The sequence below is a fragment of the Botryllus schlosseri genome, chromosome 8, assembly GCF_051294905.1.
Source record: "Botryllus schlosseri isolate E-star chromosome 8, Bs_hap1, whole genome shotgun sequence".
NCBI classification, from domain to species: Eukaryota; Metazoa; Chordata; class Ascidiacea; order Stolidobranchia; family Styelidae; genus Botryllus; species Botryllus schlosseri.
In genome coordinates, this window is record NC_137243.1 from 26,910,337 (window position 1) to 26,929,682 (window position 19,346).

At 38.3% G+C, this 19,346-nt stretch overlaps 1 protein-coding gene and 1 long non-coding RNA gene across 2 annotated transcripts in view; one reads left to right on the plus strand and one right to left on the minus strand.

Moving 5' to 3' along the window:
• Positions 1-19,346, plus strand: part of LOC145445470 (uncharacterized) — a 153,681-nt gene that overhangs the window by 92,160 nt on the left and 42,175 nt on the right. The gene's annotated exons all lie outside the window — the stretch shown is intronic.
• Positions 1-19,346, minus strand: part of LOC145445474 (uncharacterized) — a 142,026-nt gene that overhangs the window by 26,915 nt on the left and 95,765 nt on the right. The window contains 12 exon segments of the mRNA XM_080323667.1: positions 1,744-1,904; positions 5,326-5,419; positions 6,294-6,522; positions 6,929-7,071; positions 8,239-8,445; positions 9,066-9,188; positions 9,601-9,696; positions 11,181-11,427; positions 13,775-13,862; positions 16,320-16,548; positions 17,873-18,140; positions 18,817-18,938. Of these exon segments, the coding sequence (XP_080179793.1) occupies positions 1,744-1,904; positions 5,326-5,419; positions 6,294-6,522; positions 6,929-7,071; positions 8,239-8,445; positions 9,066-9,188; positions 9,601-9,696; positions 11,181-11,427; positions 13,775-13,862; positions 16,320-16,548; positions 17,873-18,140; positions 18,817-18,938 (2,007 nt within the window).

Sequence of the window (19,346 nt, forward strand, 5' to 3'; positions counted from 1 at the left end):
GATCACTTTGGATTCAACGTCTTGACCGCCACAAACACGCGCGTCCAACTACCATATGGTCGATGTGAAAGATCATCGCTCTATCAAATATGCCGGACCTGACGTATGGAACAGTATCTCGCCGGCTATCCAACGGTATTCGAGCATTTCCACATTCAAGATGAAATACAAGCATAGCAGTTAGCCCTCAAGTTTACCGGACCACGACGCGACTGATCGATCTCGCCTTCCATCACAAGCCACCATCATTTTGTCACTTGTCCTTTTGCATAATCTTCTTTTATTTTTCATCCAGCGTGCATGTCTTCTCTTTACATCGGCTAATCAACCCTCAAGATTACCCGACCGAAATCTAACATATCGACCGCGCCTACCGACACATGCCGCATTCAATTTCGTCGCTTCCTTTTTTGTTATCCTTTCTTAAACCCAGTGTACAGTAGGCAGCCACGGCGGCTATCTGATTAAATACTATTCCGAATCGTTTCGGCACCCTCCCATCTATCATTATATCGCAATCTTGTGGTGTTTTAAAATGATGAAATTGTTTATAAGATTGAAAGTGAGCCGCGAAACGATTGGTCAGAAAAAGACCTGGCGAAAGAAAGCACTCACAAGCAATGGAAAAGATCAACACCGAAAAGAACTGTGACATCGGGCACTCTAGGCCGAGGGATGTTAGAGTAAAGGATCGCTACTGATGCGTGTCGTTCGACATCCTCCTATCTGTTCATGACATCGCATTGTACGTATAACCTAACGATGTGTATGGCATATAGATCGTTTCGCCCATTCGCACTCCCCGTAAAGCTTAGTATTGTTTGTTCGAACACTTCTAAACGGTCTGGCCTATTACGTCAAACATAACTACTTGACCATTTTTGCAACGCTCGCTTTGGCTTGCGTAGCGGCCCACAATATCCATTCGTACGTAAACATGCTTACAATATTCTCTCGCAATGCGTACTAGTATGGCTTTACAAACCTTGCATTCTCTGAAAGCGGTGGATTCATTTGTAACCGTTAGCCTGCAATGAACGTATTTGAAATATGTGTGTATAATAGGGTAATCTGTACCCGTATGGTAAAATCATAATATGTGGCTACCTATAATTTCAGGAACAACAGTCCTAACCGCCTAAAGCAATAAGCAGGCGACTGATGGTAGATTCAAATCCAGGGTTGTAACCAAGTCACAAGTCAATTTGGCTTCAATAGTTTTGACTCGAGTCAAGTCGAGTCATTTTAAATTCACCTCTCAGTGAGCAACGGCTCGAGTCCGAGTCAAAGCGTTAAGAGTCGAGTCCAATTCATACAATCTTTACTGTTCAGTATCGAATTCAAGTTAGGTTCAACTCATTTTTGTGAATCGAAGGGATAACATCGAAGGCCTCGGATTCACAATACACTCTTTTCTTCTCACTCCAAATATGTTCATACAAACAGATAAAAGACAGTTTCTGGGTGTATTCGATACTTCAGTAAGTCATATAAAATGTGTCAATCATATAACTTGGTCGAGTCATGCGCAATGCCTTGAGTACAGGTCGAGTCATTACAACCCTATTCACATCTTGAGTGAAGAATGATTCTTGCAATAAAACATACAATTACCTGTAATCCACGTGATACGGATATTGTGAGCCTTCATTTTGAATAAAGTTTTTAAAGGGAGTAGGTCTGGTTCTAATTTCGTATTTTGAAAATCAAGTAGTCTGTAGAAGGCTGGCATGCTCGGATTACCTCATGAGTGTCTCTGTCATCTTCATAGGAGCCGTTAACGGGCTTGAGCTGGCTGGAAACAATTCTTGTCGTGTATCCGTTGATGGCGAAATAGTCCCACGTGCCTCTGACCATTTCTTTCTCTGCTTCCGTAAAAGCGGGAAGTCTGGACTGCGAAAGCCCTGTGTAAAATGACACATGTTCTAATACAGGGGTTCTTAAAGTGTGTCGTCACGACCAATGTTCCCTGTAATTTTTCATGAGACTGCGCACACTCACCAACTCACAACACGGCCCCTTGGATAACAGTACGTAACGACTAAAAAAGGCATCACTTCGGCTTTCTTGTGCGCAGCTTAGATTTTCTGTGCGCAGAGACTGTGTCAGCGCTGCGGCACTGCGTAATTGCGCACACGCGCAGCTTAGAGGGAACATTGGTCGCGACCCATGTTTGGGGTATAATTTTGGGTCGCGACAGCACCAGTATGTAACGTAACGATGCATGCAATGTTTGTTTAATTTCTTGCCACAAAAAAAAATTCATCGCGTTTCGGGCAATATCCTGTAGATCAGAGGTCTCAAACTCAAATGTGCTCGCGGGTCAATTTCTTAGTTTTGATGACGCCGCGGGCCGCACCACCAATAATAGAGATATTCAACGGATAATTTCCAAGTAGGCCGTAGGTCTTATTTGACGGGAACTTGAAGACAGGCATTCTACAATTATCATGAAAATGTAATTTACTATTGTATTATTTACGCTTGACACAGAAAAAAAAATCATATTTTCAAGTAATTGAATAAAATTGTTTTTATGCCGGGCGTTATTTGTTCATCATCATCATCATCATCATTCATCATAATGAGAGAGAGAGAGAGAATCTTTATTCGTATACATTACATATCAACATAACACTACAAATATGTAACAGTGAAATGCGACATGCAAGGTAGACGGGAGGCTCGATATGACATAGTCTTCAGAGCCGAGCCACCCGGGACAGGAGCAATTTTCACAGTCGATAACTAATGAAAAAATATAAAATTAAATTAAATTAAAATAAACCAACGAACGATAGGAAAAATAAGACACAGTATCACGGACCAATTTGAAATACAACACAAATACAATTTAGCGGTAGTTAGAGATAAGAGAATAAAAACATTGTTTTTTAAAAGCACAAGAGTCTAAATTGCGGAGATTAGGTGGCAGCTTATTCCAAACATTGACACCAATAAAACTGATTGAATTTTGTACTAGACTGGTAGAGTGGTGTTGCACAGACAGAGACAAGTTAGAAGAAAATCTGGTATGATGTTGGTGGGTATCTGAAGGTATCTTGAACAGATTATCAAAATATAGTGGCAGTTCACCCTGATGATAGCTATGCATGAATTTCATTACCTCAAATTTGAAAACGTCTTCCACTTTCAATATTCCAACGCTACGATACATGCTATTACAATTCTCATATCTAGATTTCCGACAGAGAATTCGTATGGCTCGGTTTTGCAAGACTTGCAATTTCTGCAGATGTTTTTTCGCAGCAGGTCCCCAAACTAGGATCCCATAAATAAGATAGCAGTGAATTAAGGCATAGTAGACTGATCTGAGAGTTTGATGAGGAATTAAATTTTTAAGGCGATAGGATGCATCATGACCAATGTTCCCTCTGAGCTGCGCACGTGCGCAAATGCGCAGTGCTGACAAGGTCTCTGCTCACAGAAAATCAAAGTTGCGCACAAAAAAATCCGAAGTGATGACCTTTTTTTTAGTCGTTCCGCACCGTTGTCCAGGGGTCTGCGCAATGAGTTGGTGAGTGTGCGCAGATGCGTTAAAAATTAGAGGGAACATTGATCATGACATCATCAAACTGTCGGGTTATAATTTTGCAGCTAGTGGACCTTTGACGTGCCACAATTTTATGTAGAATATTTTAAAATCTGCTGAAGATTGATCTGATATCAGAGCATTTGAGCGGTGTAGCCTAATCCGGGTTATGATAGTCGTGATAAGTAGGCTATTGTTACTATGTCATTGCAAAAGTCAAATTAAAGCAGCGTCAAATTTTGCCTTCGATTATTATTGGACCATATCAATAACAACTTAAATATACTCAGGATTGAGTAATAGTAATAGCATTGTTTCTTAACCTGAGCGAGCGTACCCCTCGTGCTTCCAATAAGATTTCTCGTAGCCCCTGTTCATTTTCAACACAATTTCTGATTGTACCTATATATTAAAATTAGAAAGCCCATACACGTAAAATCGCGCGTGGTGCAAAGACCATTTTCCAGTTGAATAAATTGGTCAAGAAAGTATTCCACAGCATATAGGCCTAACTCTACAATGCATCTCGTACGCCATGATGTCGAGCTCCGTACCCCGAAAGGGTCTACGGACCCTGGTTAAGAACCCCTGGAATAGAAATGTCCAATCGCCGATGAATTCATTGGTGTTACAGCTATGGAGCGTGCTACTACCTTACTCACCACCGATAATAACATGGATAAAGAGATCAGACAACACCTAGCATGTAACCAACTATACGTCACGGGGGTCACATAATGCCGATGGTTGCCATACTGACCTGATTAGATAGCTATATATACCCTACGCAACGCAAGCTACGACCTTTTGATATATTACTATTTCCCATGACAGTTTCATAGATTGTTGCATCCGTAGGATTGCCAAGTCACCGTTCTGAGTCGCAAGTCCTTCTCTGATTTTAACGTCTGACTCGACTCAACTCGACTCAGTTTTATTTAGCCACCCATTTAATCCGAAATCGAGTAATTTTACGAAAGATCGCACAAAACCAAATCACAAATTTCAGTCACGAATCATCAACGGGTCATGTTTTATCATTATGAACTAGAAATGTGACGTAATAGGTGATCTTCTTCCGCATGGTAGCTTTTAAAAGTGATGTGATAGTGTAGTTTGTTGAGAATTCAGTGTTTTATAGAAGTTTTAGGGTAAACTTCAAGTTCTTATATCTAAAAATGATATGTGGCACTGGAATATATTGTCGAATACTTGAAATTCCAAAATCTCGTCGCGGGCCGCACAAAATGCTCTCGCGGGCCGCGTGTTTGAGACCTCTGCTGTAGATGGTGTGTATGTGTCCAAGGTCACTGTGTGTTGGATAATAATTATAGCCAGTAAGCCAAAGAAATCCGGCAAGTATTCTGAAACAATATTGGATCTGAATTTACATTCGAAACATTCGATGCATTTGTGGACATATTAATTCAATACCATTCACTACAATATTTCAATAAATTTAATGTATTGTCGACGAATAAATAGGAAAGCAGCAGGCGCAATAGATGCTCATTGCTCAGCCTTGATCAGGATAATTTTGGATCGAATTTCACCATCAAGACCAAACCAGGATCTGAATTGGATCAAGATTCAGTATTCATCGAACAGGATTGGATACAGATCCCAATAAAACATGATTCCTAGAACTCCAGTAGATGAGTGTGAGCCCCAATGAATTCTGTAATTCTACAGGTGAAGCATCTGGCATTCGTCATTCGAATAGTACAACCTGTGTCTCATGCAATATATTTGCGAAAATCGCATTCCCTCACCAGCCAATTCACTTTTGTTGCCAACTTGCCATTTCAGACTGTCAGGATAATCGCCATTCTTGAACAGAGGATGAGCAAACCAACCCAGAATAGACTGAAAACAAAACATTGAACGGTTTGTAATTGCTGAATCCAGGGTACATTTATCACCGTGAGCTTATATAGCTACAAAGTTTTTTAAAGATTAGATTAGAATTTGTATTCTAGCCAGATAATTTTTACTCGTAATAGGACTAGAATTAGAATTATAGCTACCAAGTTTTATCAAGATTAGATTAAAATTAGAATTACAGCCAGAAATTTTTATTCCAAATTAAACTAGAATTAAAATTATAGCTACAAAGTTTTTTCCAGATTAGATTAAAACTTGAATTCTAGCCAGACATTTTTATTCCAAATGGGACTAGAATTAGAATTAAAGTGGCAAAGTTTTATCCAGATTAGATTAAAATTAGAATTATAGCCAGAAATTTTTATTCCAAATTAAACTAGAAATAGAATTATAGCTACAATTTTTCTTCAAATTAGATTAAAAGTATAATTATAGCTAGACAGATTTTTTCCAAATTAAACTGGAATTAGAATTATAGCTGCAAATTTTTTTTCGAATTAGATTAAAAGTACAATTATAGCAAGACAGATTTTCTGCAAATTAGACTGGAATTAGAATTCGCGAAAACTTGGAATTCACTTTATATCGAATCAGAATTCATCCTCATAAGCACGAGAATGGCAAAATGTTTGTACAGGTAGCTTGGCTCGTTACGCGCGCTACATTTCTCCTGTAGCATTTTCAGTAAAATTAGAATTGCAACAAAGAAACTTGTGCGAAATTAGATTAGAATGAGGTTTTTGGCTCTAATTAGGCTAGTTAACCAATGATGATGAGTTAGAGAACTAGAATTATAATTAGAACTATATATTTGTCCAAGTCTGAGTAGATATATAAAATACATCTTCCAAATAACCTGCACAAATCGATCAGCGGCCGCTACATCATCCGGATTTGACGGGTCACTCGGTTCTGCCCATTCCGTGCTCATGGTCATGCCCAGCACGCCGCCCTGCGTGGCCCGGTACTTGGCATCGTAGAGTCGGAATGCCCGAGCGTGGGCTTTGATCAGGTTGTGAGCTGTCACGTACGGGGTGATGCCGGGTTCAGAATTATCGCCAGGGGCGAATACTCCAAGACCGTACCTGAATGTATTATGATAATTTCACCCATGAAAATGATGAAAACAAAATGGCTTCCTACTTCTTAAAGTCGCACCAATACAGAGCTTTGTCTTGAAAAAATTCAATTCAATTAGAGCTGAAAGCACCACCTTGATAAGTAATAGTCAAAAATCTACTCAAAGTAGCCCCAAAATAGATCAATTCGTTACAGCACTGAAAAATAAATCTCAAATTTCCTGCCCCCAATAACTTCGCTTATACACGCTGCAATTGAGCCAAGATTGATGTGCATCGTTTTCGGGCAACCTAACATTCGTAGGGTAACCAGCAAAATTTGAAAAACAACCACACAGAACACCTCTGCTGGAACTGGATTCTACTAGGATGGCGATCTGATGTCACAATCGCAAGTTGAAATGATTCTCACCCGAGCCAGCAAACCACGTATGGCTCGTTGAACGTGATCCAGAACTTGACTCTGTCTCCGTAGGTGGCGAACGCAAAATCGGCGTAAGCTTCAAAGTAATCGATAAAGGTTTCGTTCCGCAACCCGCCAACGTCTTCAATGGCCTGCGTAAAATGAAATATTTCAAAGCACATTTAAAATCTGCCTTGTTTAGACAAATGTAGGCAGATATTGTGAAGCGCAGAAATGATATCATAGAAAAATAAAACTTGAATGATTATGCCGGAAAAAAATCCTCAGACATGCATACCAAGGTTGTTATGACTCGGCTAGAATCAAACACGAGTCACAAGTTTTAGTTGACTCGAATTGACTCGAATCAGTTTCCTAAAAATGGAAAGTGACTCGACTCTACTTGACTCGAATGAATTTCTTTAAAATGGCACATGACTCGATTTGACTTGAGTCAATTTTTGTATTGACTCGACTTGTATTCGATGCATGGCGCGTGACTCGAGACATGCTATATTACTTGATTTGATTCTTGTATATCAGGACCAATACTTGGAGAACACGCACGTGAATCTGTTCGACTAAACCTGTTAATAGTGAGTATATTATGAACACGAGGTCTTCGATATCACACAAGAGTTTCACAGACATGAGTTGAACCAGCCTTGATCTCAAAAGTGAACAGTGAACGCTATGACTTGAACTCAGAGTCAAGTCTCAACAATTGGATTCGGACTCGAGCCATTGCTCCATGACTTGGACTCGGACAGGACTAGGCGGTGAATTTAAAATGACTGGACTTGACTCGAGTCAAAAGTATAAAAGTCAAATTGACTTGTGTCTCAGAACCTTGTGACTTGGTTACAACCCTGACACATACAGATATCTGTGTGAGACAGCGATTTAGTTTCAGTTGATCCAATTCCAGTATAATTTGGAATGAAATGTACAGCTGTCATTCTAATTCTAATATAATTCGGAACATTGAAACTGTTGTAGTTCTCATACCCTGGCTAAGATTGTAATGAATACCATTTAAGGTTGTTCAAAAACCATGTATCGTCAAATTTCACTGGCCGTTAAATAAAATTGTAAAATTGGCTTAAAAATACATTTTAAAACAATTTTGGCTAAATTCATGTAGATATATAGGAGCGAAGCTGCTGGAGTTTGGATATTTTAAATTCAAATGTAGCCAATAAGTAGTCAGTGAAATTTGAGGAGAAAAGTTGTTTTGGAACAACCGTAATAAACATACAGCTTATTGAGATATTAAAAACATTTTTTACAGGTACTACAAACAAAATTCGCAAACTCACCTGCGGTAGGTCCCAATGATACAGAGTAACCACCGGTTCGACGCCTATCGCGATAAGTCCGTCAATGAGAGAGCTATAATAATCAACCCCAGGCATATTGACGCCAGCGTCCCCTACTCCACCATCGGGAAATATTCGAGCCCATGATAAGGAGAATCTGTATTGATCCACGCCAAGTAATTTCACCATATTGATGTCTTCTTGCACCTGGAAAACATTATGTTATCGAAATCGTTAGTTTTGTGGAGTCAAATTGGACTAGGACAGGCCTTGAAGTACCTTGGACACTGCACTTTAAACTTCGGGGCAAACTTGGTGAACTGGATAATTCTGGCTGTATAGTAATAACAGCAAAAATGTAAGTGTTCTAATTCGAATCTGATTTATGATATGTCTCTATGTTCTCATTTTTATTGACGGTCTAGGCTAGACCTGACTATGTATTCTCAAGGCGTGATCAGGCTATTGTTACATTGATATTTTTTTCAAAATAAGCTAGTCTCATAATAAGAAATCGCTATTTGCTCTACTGGAACACCAACTACTAAATACCAGAGGTAGACATCAACGAAGCACTTTTAAACAGAGTACTTGAGTAGATTTTGCTAACTTGCGTACTTAAATGGTTAGGATTGCAGAATTCTTCCAATTCTACGTACCAGTTTTCAGATACAAAACCAGGCCTAAAATACTTACTTTTTGTAATTGAGCAAAAATTTATGGCAATACTTCTAATTGATTACCAACTCTGACTACTTTCACTACCTCTGGCATTCACCTCAAAAGATACACTTTTAATTCAGATAAAATTCCTTTCGCATACGTACCTTATGGTAACTGTCACATGCAACATCTCCCGTGTCATTGTTGCCGATTACGGATGGGGTTATGTGGCTGAACGTGTCCCAGATGCTGGGTCCTTTCCCGTCTGAATCCCAACCACCTTCAATCTGTTCAATATTTGTACATTGGTATTCAAAATGCAATTGCAAATCTTGCGAATAATCTTATCGAAATTGACTACGGTAGATTATGGATAACATATATTGAGCTTAATTTCGAAATTCGTCTTGCGGTTAGTACAGAAAAGTATAGAAATTATCACATACAATATTGGTAAAGATGTAAATAAAAGAATGGGCCAATGTTTGTATGATCTGCCCAAAAGTGAAAATCAGTTCTTCTTGACATTCCAACATATTTTCTACGTCTATGTCTGATTAGGGCTGTACACCGGGATATTACTTTTATGAGTACTTTCCACCTCATTCATACTTGATATTTATAGATACTTGAATACTCGACTCATAGCTTACTGCTCGATTGATGCCCTAGATTTGATATGTGCTAAATATGGCCAACCTGGTACGCAGATGTAGATGTGCTCCATCTCATTTCGTCCGAGAAGGTATCGTACAGAAACTCGTCTCTTTCGCGAGCAGACGCGCCACTGAATTCCTGATGTGTAAAACATTTTAATATCGACAATTTCCTACATATCACTGTTTGAGGAAAACAGCATTAATTTTAAACATCTCGGTGCATGATTCAAATAGAATAAAATCAGACCAGAGTTGGTGAGTAACAATATCTAACTCGATTCCAACCTGTAGAATCGAAGGGAGGTCAAGGATTGTTCTATTAGACAGCTTATCCATTTCATGGGGTGACAGTGGTTCTCAAACTGGGGGGCGTGAAATGATCTGAAGGGGACGCGAATTTATGGTAAACTAAAAAAAATTCCGTGCTTCGCGTGATGCACTCCAATTCATAGTTATTGCTCTGTGTAGAGTCCGAATTTCATAATTGAGAATTCTCTCATTAGCAGTCATAACTAGGGCGAAATTTTTTTCACATGTCAAAAAAGTCAAAATTAGGTCAAAATATGTCAAAATTTTTTACAAAGTCAAAATTTTTTTGCAACCTGCATTTCGTTTGTATCGTAGATTTTGCACGCTCGGTGAACTTATCGTTTTAAATTTTTAGAGCTTGTAGCCTACTTTATAGGCCTACCGTTGTAGACGGCCTATTGTCTGCTCATTGTGAATCATAAACATTCAAATGAACAAATAAATTGACATGGTGTTAAGCTCAACGTACCGCAATATCCTAATTCAAGCAAGACTGCGTGGGCAGGGCATTGCATGGCTCTCATATCAAGAAGCGCATGATGAAAATTGTGATGTAGACAACATTGCCAGAATGAAGCAACATGGTTTGTCACCAGCAGCGTACGCACAACTTCAGTGTTGCCAGCCAACAACTGCAGCTGTTGAACGTTCTTTCTCCATTATTGGCAAACTACATAGTAAGGACAGACACTTTCTGCCCGTGAATGTACGAAAGTATCTTTCGTTGTACCACAACTAACTTTAATTATTTCTACCATAATACTGGAATTCTTCAAAGGGCCAGATTTCGTTAAAATAAAGTTTTTTCATAAAAAATTTGTCAGTTTTCGAGTCAAAGTTGTTTTTTTGGGGCCAAACTACTTCGTAATGACAGACAGTTCGGACCAGAAATGAAGATAAGTAGTACAATTCCAACATTTTGTCGGAAAACACCTATTTTGCATAAGTTAGGTCAAAATTTGGTCAAAATTGAGTTTTTTAATGTAAAAAAGATCAAAATTTTGAAGTTTTAGGTGAAACCTCCTGCTTTTTAGGTAAAAAAACCCTCCATACCAACAAACTGTTCATTAGGATTGCTATCGTTCTGGTTGCATTTTGTGATATGACGATAAGGGGGTGGGGGAGGGGGGCGCAATTTTTCACTATAATAAAGGGGGGTTTCCAAAAAAGTTTGAGAACCATTTCACAGAAAAATTTGAACAAAAACATTTTAATTGCTTTTTGATTCAAAATTTTCAAACTCCTGTATGCTCACATCTGCCAGTTTGAATGGGGCCAAAATTGTTGTGCAGTATTTTAGGCAATCCTCACCTGCCAAACAGACATGCTAGCTTGTGAAGGAACTGTGGACGCAGGTAATACTCTGTCCTGTGCGAAAACCGATGCTGCGTTTGTAGGTTCAGTCCATGTTATAAGAGTCGGAGTAAGACCACCGGTTTCCAAGCTAGTTTCGATGGGGAATCCGTTGTTTTGAACGATTTCAGCGTAAGAGCTCAAACATGTTTTTGCTGTCTGTGTCTTTTCGATCGAATCAAAGTCAACGTGGTACAGTCCGAATCTGTAAAAAGGATTTGAATATTTCGATATATATTTTTAAAATTTTCGACCTACAATTCCTCTCAAGGTTCAATAGAGTTGTTGAAAAACAATTATTTTATTCAAATTTGTCTGGCTATCTGATCAAATTGTTAGCTTGGCTAAAAAAACGAAATTCTCGTAAAAGAGAAGTTATTGAAAGACAAAATTTGGGATTTGAAAAAAATTGTATTTACGGTCAAATTAATTATAAAACTGCCAACTAAATACTATAATGTAAAATCCCAAATTTTGAACACCAATAACTTGCTTTTAACGGTTGGAATTCAACAAAATTTACCATGGCACGTGTTTTTTGACAACATAACAATATTATAGGGTTATCCATAAATTTTGAAAAATTTTTTATTATTTTATTTTTCATTAAATTTAAAATTATTCCATTCCAATATCTTCACTTCTACAGGTTATAATTGAATCAAATTTATTAACCAACATAACAATTTTATCGAATAGCCAGAAAAATTAGACGAAAAAAGTTATTCATGTCCGACCACTCATAAATAAGCCTACTTGATTTTTCATAACACAAATGTAGGTATGTAAATACATGTTGTCAGCAAATATCTTACAATAATAATCGTCATTGCAAAGTTTTCGAAATGCTGAAGAAATTCGAACAGACTCTAGGACAGTGGTTCCCAACCTTTTTCAGCGTCGGGGCCAAATTTAGAATTTCAGAGCACGGTCGGGTCCGCACGAATACCAGGGCAATGAAACGGACCCAAAATAGTCATCAAAATATAAAAATTGGCATTGTTCCGATCAATCGCTCGAAGCCATTGGCCATTGTTATGGTCATTGTGTTGATGCGCTCCATTGGTCAGAGCAATCGACCTTTGGTGGCTATTTCGGAGCAGTTTTATTGCCCTGGCGAGATTTCAATTTGTATTTTTGGAATCAGTACGACAGTAGCTTTCAAATTATCCGGGCGCTTGGGTCGTGAGCTGTAGGACTACCAATTATGTTTCTTTCGGGGACATTTAGTGAGTCAGCTTTTATTGCCTAAACGCGCAAAGCGCGAAAATTTTCTGTAATTCATAATTGAATCGGTCAATATGATCGGGAATCGCATATATATTGCTATCAATTTTTTTACAGGTAGAGCCGAGGGAGTTGTGTTTGACCCCTCAATAATAATTAGGTAGGACCCCTCAATAATAATTAAACATCTCTGGGCGCATATCCGTTGGCAGGAACGAAAGAGCACTTCGTGAGCCCCCTCCCACCCAAAAAAAACTAGAGTGAAAAACCTACCCCTATCACCTTGTTCGCCTTTACCACGAAATTAGCTGTACCGTTAAGTGAGCCAGCGCCAAGTGCGAAATTTTCGATAATTTATGATAAAATCGGTCAATATTATTGGAAATTGCATATATATTGCTATCAATTTCTTGTCCTCGCTGCTCATGTAATCATATTTACCGGTAGAGCTGAGTGAGGTGTCTTGGACACTGTAGAGCCCGTTGATATGACCCCGTAACATGATGTTATTTCGTGACCTCCTGTCTGCTATATCAAAAAATATAGAATAGCCCAACCGTAGGCTACTAAACTAAGAGACGCACACTATTTCAAATTGGTATTTCTTCACTGGAATATAATTTGTTCCTGCGGGATGATATGTGTCTTGTGAGGTTCAGATTGCAGAGAGAGTATTTTGTATATATAACGAAGCATCGGTCAGCATAAGGACAGTTCTTTACGGCCAAGGTTTCTCGCTGCCGCAGAAATCACGCCTAGAGTAAAATGATGCACAAATTTTCAAAAAATACTCTATAATTTATGCTTATTCATGAAATTATTTTGAGCCCCCTACGAACTACCCCCCCCCCAATTGGAGGGTGTGGTGTGCCGCAGTTGTGGTGCTGTCTATGTCTATACCTATATCTATAGCTACTGCTCGTCCATCTAGAAAGTTAGGGCACATTGCATTGAAACAGCAGCGACGTGACGTTAGCGGTCTACTCACGACTTTCCTGCAATCCTAATTAAAAACTCCAGACTCCAAGCCAAGTACGTGCATTTTATAAGTATAAAATTTTATTTTTTGTCAATACGCGGTTTCTTAATATTTTGTGGGGGCCGCAAGAAGGCTATCTGCGGGCAGCGGTTGGGAATCACTGCTCTAGGAGGTACAGAACTTCAATATTCAATTGAATAGTAGGCTATATTGATATCGAAATAAAACCGAAAATTTTCGGCTGACATTCGTCAGGGGTAATCGTAAGCAACTAGTAGAGAATTGGAAAGAACATCGCATGTCAATAATTAGATCACCAAATATCACAATCCGAAAGTGACATTACCTTGCCGAGTAACCGAGGTCCCATTCAAAGCCGTCAAATAGTGATCTTGCAAAGTATCCAACCACTGGGGTGGCGTCATTCACAATACCTACATAATGAAAAGAATACCGGAGTACTATATATTGATCGCTACAGTTATTTCAATATAATCCAGTGCGATGGTGCAGGCGAAAAAGAATACCATATCACTCTCTCTCTCCATTGATCAGGCACAAGTATCCAGTTTCAAATAAAAAAATGTGACAAACCAATATAAAAATAGTGAGTTGATATCCCACTTTAAAAGAAGTATCGTTGTCGACCATTAGATGTAAAATAATCGGCAATTTTCGTGGCATCACGGAATGGTGGTGGGGAGTTAGAGAACTTTAATCCGCGACTTATACACTGGGAATATTAATCTTATAGCTCAGAGCTGTACAGATACGGCCGTTCTAGTTCATTTCATGTCCAAGAGTAGTAATGGTTGTACATATACAGCTGTTCAAATATATGCTCTGAAGTTTTGGAAATGTGCCTTAGGGTGGATTCCAATTTTTCTCCTCAACTAAGCATTACTCAAATTCCATTTCTGTATCTATAAATTTCAAAAGGCAGTTGACATGACTTTTGTATAATAAAATTATATGGAACAAAATCAACCCAAGTGCCATCTCACTCAATAACGGAACTTGACGCTAACGCATTCACACAGCAGAAGTCACCATTCCGGTAAAACACAGATGCCGTACAAGAAGTCGAAATGGTGCAGGCGCCACTGATTTCATTCGCTCAGCAGAACGCAATAACAGTATTTTATTATCGAATACGACCGTACCGGTTCCTCGGTATTTGGCTAACCTGCAGCGAGGGTTGCCTAAAATGCCTAGTTGGCTGCTCTTTATGTAAGAATTGAAATCAAGTCTGGTGGTGCGCTGACTTAAATTTGAGTGCTGATTCCAACGCATTTGAGCGTGAGTATAGATTTTGGCGTGAGTTGAGTAACGAAAGCGTTGGTGGGTAGAGAATCGCTCCTCAGCAGAAGAATTGGGCTACACCCTTAATCTAGATGCCATATTTTTGATATCGGCTGAATATATTTGGGGTTGTTTGTGAAGGTGCAAGTTATCGCTTTTCTCAGTAATACCATACCGGTACCATCTGATATGATACCTAATAGATTGCTGTTGTGTTGCTCATTCTAGACTGGATTTCTACCTCATCGATGCTGTAATTTCAACTTGAAAATAATTATTGTAGAAAAAGACCTTAGATTTCGGACAGTGGGCTGCTATTTATCCCGAAATTATCACAGACGACAGGTTATGATTGGGGCAGGGGAAAATCAAACAACAGTACCTGGGAGATTGGACTCCAATCCGAGTATTACCTTGGGAGTTGAGTCCAATATTCGAGTATATCGATTACCAGTGATGATAGGTAGAAAGTTTAGGAAAATATTGCCACATGTCTTCAAAAATAAGAAGAAAACACACTCAAAACTTGATTTCTCGTTGCTAGAATAATTCTTAGATGCAACGGTTGTATGAGGTTATCACCCGAAAAGTCACCCATCACTTTTCGACGGTAAATAAGTAGATTCCGACCAGCATCATATTTTTTAGCAGACACCTATAAAACTTCACTGATAACCCCGATATAGTCAGTTTTACTCAAAAGATACGGCATCTAGCTTAGGGCACATTCCCAAAAGTTCGGAGCATTTATGCAATCAGACTTACTGCCATTGCTAAGCTAGAAAGTCTGCATCTGGACACTTGTAAGCAGTGATTGTCAGTAACTCGAAATGTGTTTATTATAACGGATAACAGATGATTTTTCTCGAGCCGTTTGACTCAGTTGAGTCATGCACGAGGAATCAAGTACAAGTTCTCAAGACAAATCGCGTCATTTTCCATAATTAAGTCAAGTCGACTCACCAAATAATTGGTCATGACTAGGGCAAGTTTTCTCAACTTTTGCCACTTTTTTTACATCTTCCTACAGTCACCTAGATACTCACAATTAATGTAGTATGGTGGTTTAGGCAGTTTGGAGGATTATTATACTGCAACTTTTTTTGATTTTACATGCAAATTTTTGCAAGTTTTTTCGATTTTTTATGCAACATTTTACTGGAAATATTTGGCACTATATGTACCGGTAACTAGATCGCTCGATTATTTCATTGTCGTTTGAATTTAATGTCCTTTCTGACTTGACGTATATTTAGGCTAGACCGCCGAAAATTATATTCACTGGGACTATTGATTTTGTTGAAGTCGCCAACACTCAGTTTTGCTACAGTGCCTTGGATACGTATCGATTCTGGTATCTAATAACTAATAATTTCAAGGATCTTGTTTATAAATGCAACTTTTTACAGCAACTTTCGTGAAAAATAAATGCAGCTTTTCGCGGATTTGACTGCAACAAAAACTTGCCCCAGCCATGACTCTAGTCATTAGAGACCTAAGTAATATGAAGTTGAAATTGAATAATATAATAGAAGACTTGAGATTTTGTATGAGACTGCTACGTAGCCCCAAAATTAACTTTTACGAACCTCGTAGCACATTGTTGATGTATGCAGTCCGGCAATCTTGCAATTCAGACCCAAGGATAGTTGCGTCCTCCCTGTCTGGTATTCCATGCCCGGTAATGACAATATCCATACCTGGGTAACGTGACGAGACCCAATCGGCCGCATACCTTACGCCGTTCTCCCAAATATGGATATCGGGAGACACAGTGTCAAGCAAGGTCGGCCTCTTTACGTAACCGTTGGCGTTGATCTAGTTGAGGAAAATAGTCTATTTTGAGCACAGTGTGAAGGATTTTTCTATCACTACTGTATCTTGATTAGGAAACAGTCGATAACTCAAATATTACAGATCTAACAATCAGTGTAGGAAAGCTACAAAATTTTCACCTTTTTAAAATCAGATTACATTTAGAATAATAGCTACACAGTTTTCTTTTGAATTAGATTAGAATTATAGATACACACTAGACACCAATTTTTGATTTTTTTGATTCCGCAAAAACTTGGAATCGAATTAAATTTTGCTTTAGTATCATCAATTAACTTCCGAAGGACAATGGCTGCTTGAATTCGACTGTTGATCCGAGAAAATACTTTGAAATGATCACCAGAGTTGCAAAACTAGAAAATTTCAGCTTTTCCAAATTAGATTTGAATTAGCATTACTGAATTCATATAAACTTGAGAATTTGAATTAACTTCATAATCAGAAAGAAATACATCAAAATTCAAACTTCTATCATGTCGAATTAGAGTTCATAATCATTCAGAGATGAGAATGACGAATGCGTCCACACCAGTGCTGTCCAAAAGACGATTTCATCTGACATGCAAAGCAATTCTGACTGCATTCAAAAATGCTTGTATGATCGGCACATTTCTAAAAAATGTTGAGATTTGTGGAAAAAAGTTTGAAGCTGTAATTCAATTCTAGTCTAATTTGGAAAAACTGTGTAGATATAATTCTAATTCTAGTCTGATTTGTGAAAAAATGTGCAGCTGTAATTCTAATTCTAATCTAATTTGCAAAAAGTGTATAGCTATTAGCTATAATTCTATTCTAGTCTAATTTGGAAAAGTGTAGCCTACAGCTATAATTCAATTCTAGTCCAATTTGAAGAAAAAAACAAAACTGTGTAGCCGTAATTCTAATCCTTGTCTAATTTGGAAAAAAGTGTGAAGCGGCAATTCTAATTCTAATCTAATCTTTCAAAAAATGTCGATCTGTAGGTTTAGTTACAATCTAATTTGAAAAAAGTGTATAGCTATAATCTAATTCTAGTCTAATTTCGAAAATAAATGTGTAGCTGTAATTCTAATTCTAATTTGATTTGGAAAACTGTATACATATAATTCTAATTCTAGTGTGATTTGCAAAAAAAAAAAAACTGTGTAGCAGTAATTTTAAATCTAGTCCAGTTTGGAAAAAGTGTATAGTTAATATTCTAATTGTAATCTAATTTGGATTAAAACTGCGTAGCTGTAGCTATAGTTATAGTCAAATTTAGTGATGCTAAAAATTTTCCAATCAAGCTCTGCCGTGGATGACTAAGCTCAACGAATTCCTTACTTACTGCATCAGACGAATAATGCTCCATAGCAATAAAATCAATCGACCCTTGAAGCGCATTCTTCTGATCTTCTGTAAACACTGGCATGCTAGCCCCGAATTTCTCTTTCAAGTAATCCGCGTAATCCCCGGTCATCAGAGGGTCCAAGAACCATCCAGACACTTCGACCATGGCTTGCATGCTAGCGTCATGGTCGCTTTGAATCTGTGGGTTGTTCGGGTAGATCCAATTCACCAGAACGGACATACTGATTGGAACGTCGCTGAATGAGCTGTGAAGTAATAATTATAAATTCATAGAAGTAATGTTTGAAGAGCTTCTTGAAGATAAAGAACTTCAATATACTATTGAATAATATATTGATATTGAAACAAAGACAGATATTTTCAGGTGACACTCGTCAGTGGTAATCGTCATAATGCACAACTAGAACCAGAACTAGAGCTAACAACCTTCAGCAATCCACAACTGACCAACTACCTAGATTCAATTATGGAGCAATTCATTAATTTTATTCAATCATTCATTTTATTGGGATCAGATCAGTTAAACATGAATATCAGTATGAGTTTGAAATAGTAAGGGTTTCGACCCCAAAACAACTACGACACAGTGTATAGATGTCTCTGAGCCAACAATAGCTGCAAGAACGTCACACAGCACAACACCAGTATCATGATTCACGCCAAAGACGTCACATGTTTTCTAGTTGTTGGGCAACTAAGTTTTTTTAATGTGCAACTAGAACTACTCACTTCTCAAAATCCGCAATAAGAACTACTCAAAAAAGCAGTAGTTAGTTGCCTGTCAACCAACTACATTGGTAGTTTGTACAATCAGGACTGTAGTCATTGAACTGGAAATCGACTGGAGAGCTAAAGCCTTATTGGTATAAGATCAGGACTAGCCTGGTCTAAGCAGAGAATAACAAAATTTCTGACACATACAAATTTTTCAGATATTCGGCCACTCTGGAATGAGCTAGAAGCATATTGTGTGCTGCGTTCAAGCCAAGCTCCAAGTCATTTTCAGCTGGTGGCCACTGGTCGCCTAGATATCCTTTCGTTATCTGTTTAATAGAGCATTCAATTAAATATTATGTTAATTACTTACGAGATGAAATATATTGACAAATTTGATACGTTCCGACAAGGGCTGAATATAGATTCAATGTGCAATGCATTGTACATGTCTCACTACGCATTGGGATATGTCAGTTGTCGCTTTTTCGGCACTACAAACACCTCAGTGTAATCATTTTCAGGAGAACAACAATAGTCTATATCAGTGGTTCTCAACCTTTTTCACCCCGTGGACCGGTCAAATTTCAAAAAATATTTGGCGGATCGGTGGACTTTTAAAATTTGAAATGTCTCTGAATACGGGCCGGGATTCCTAACTCCTCCATTAATCCATGGTAACAGTATCACGCCAATGCCAGTGTCAATACACAAAGCTACCGAAAGTAGGCGTACGA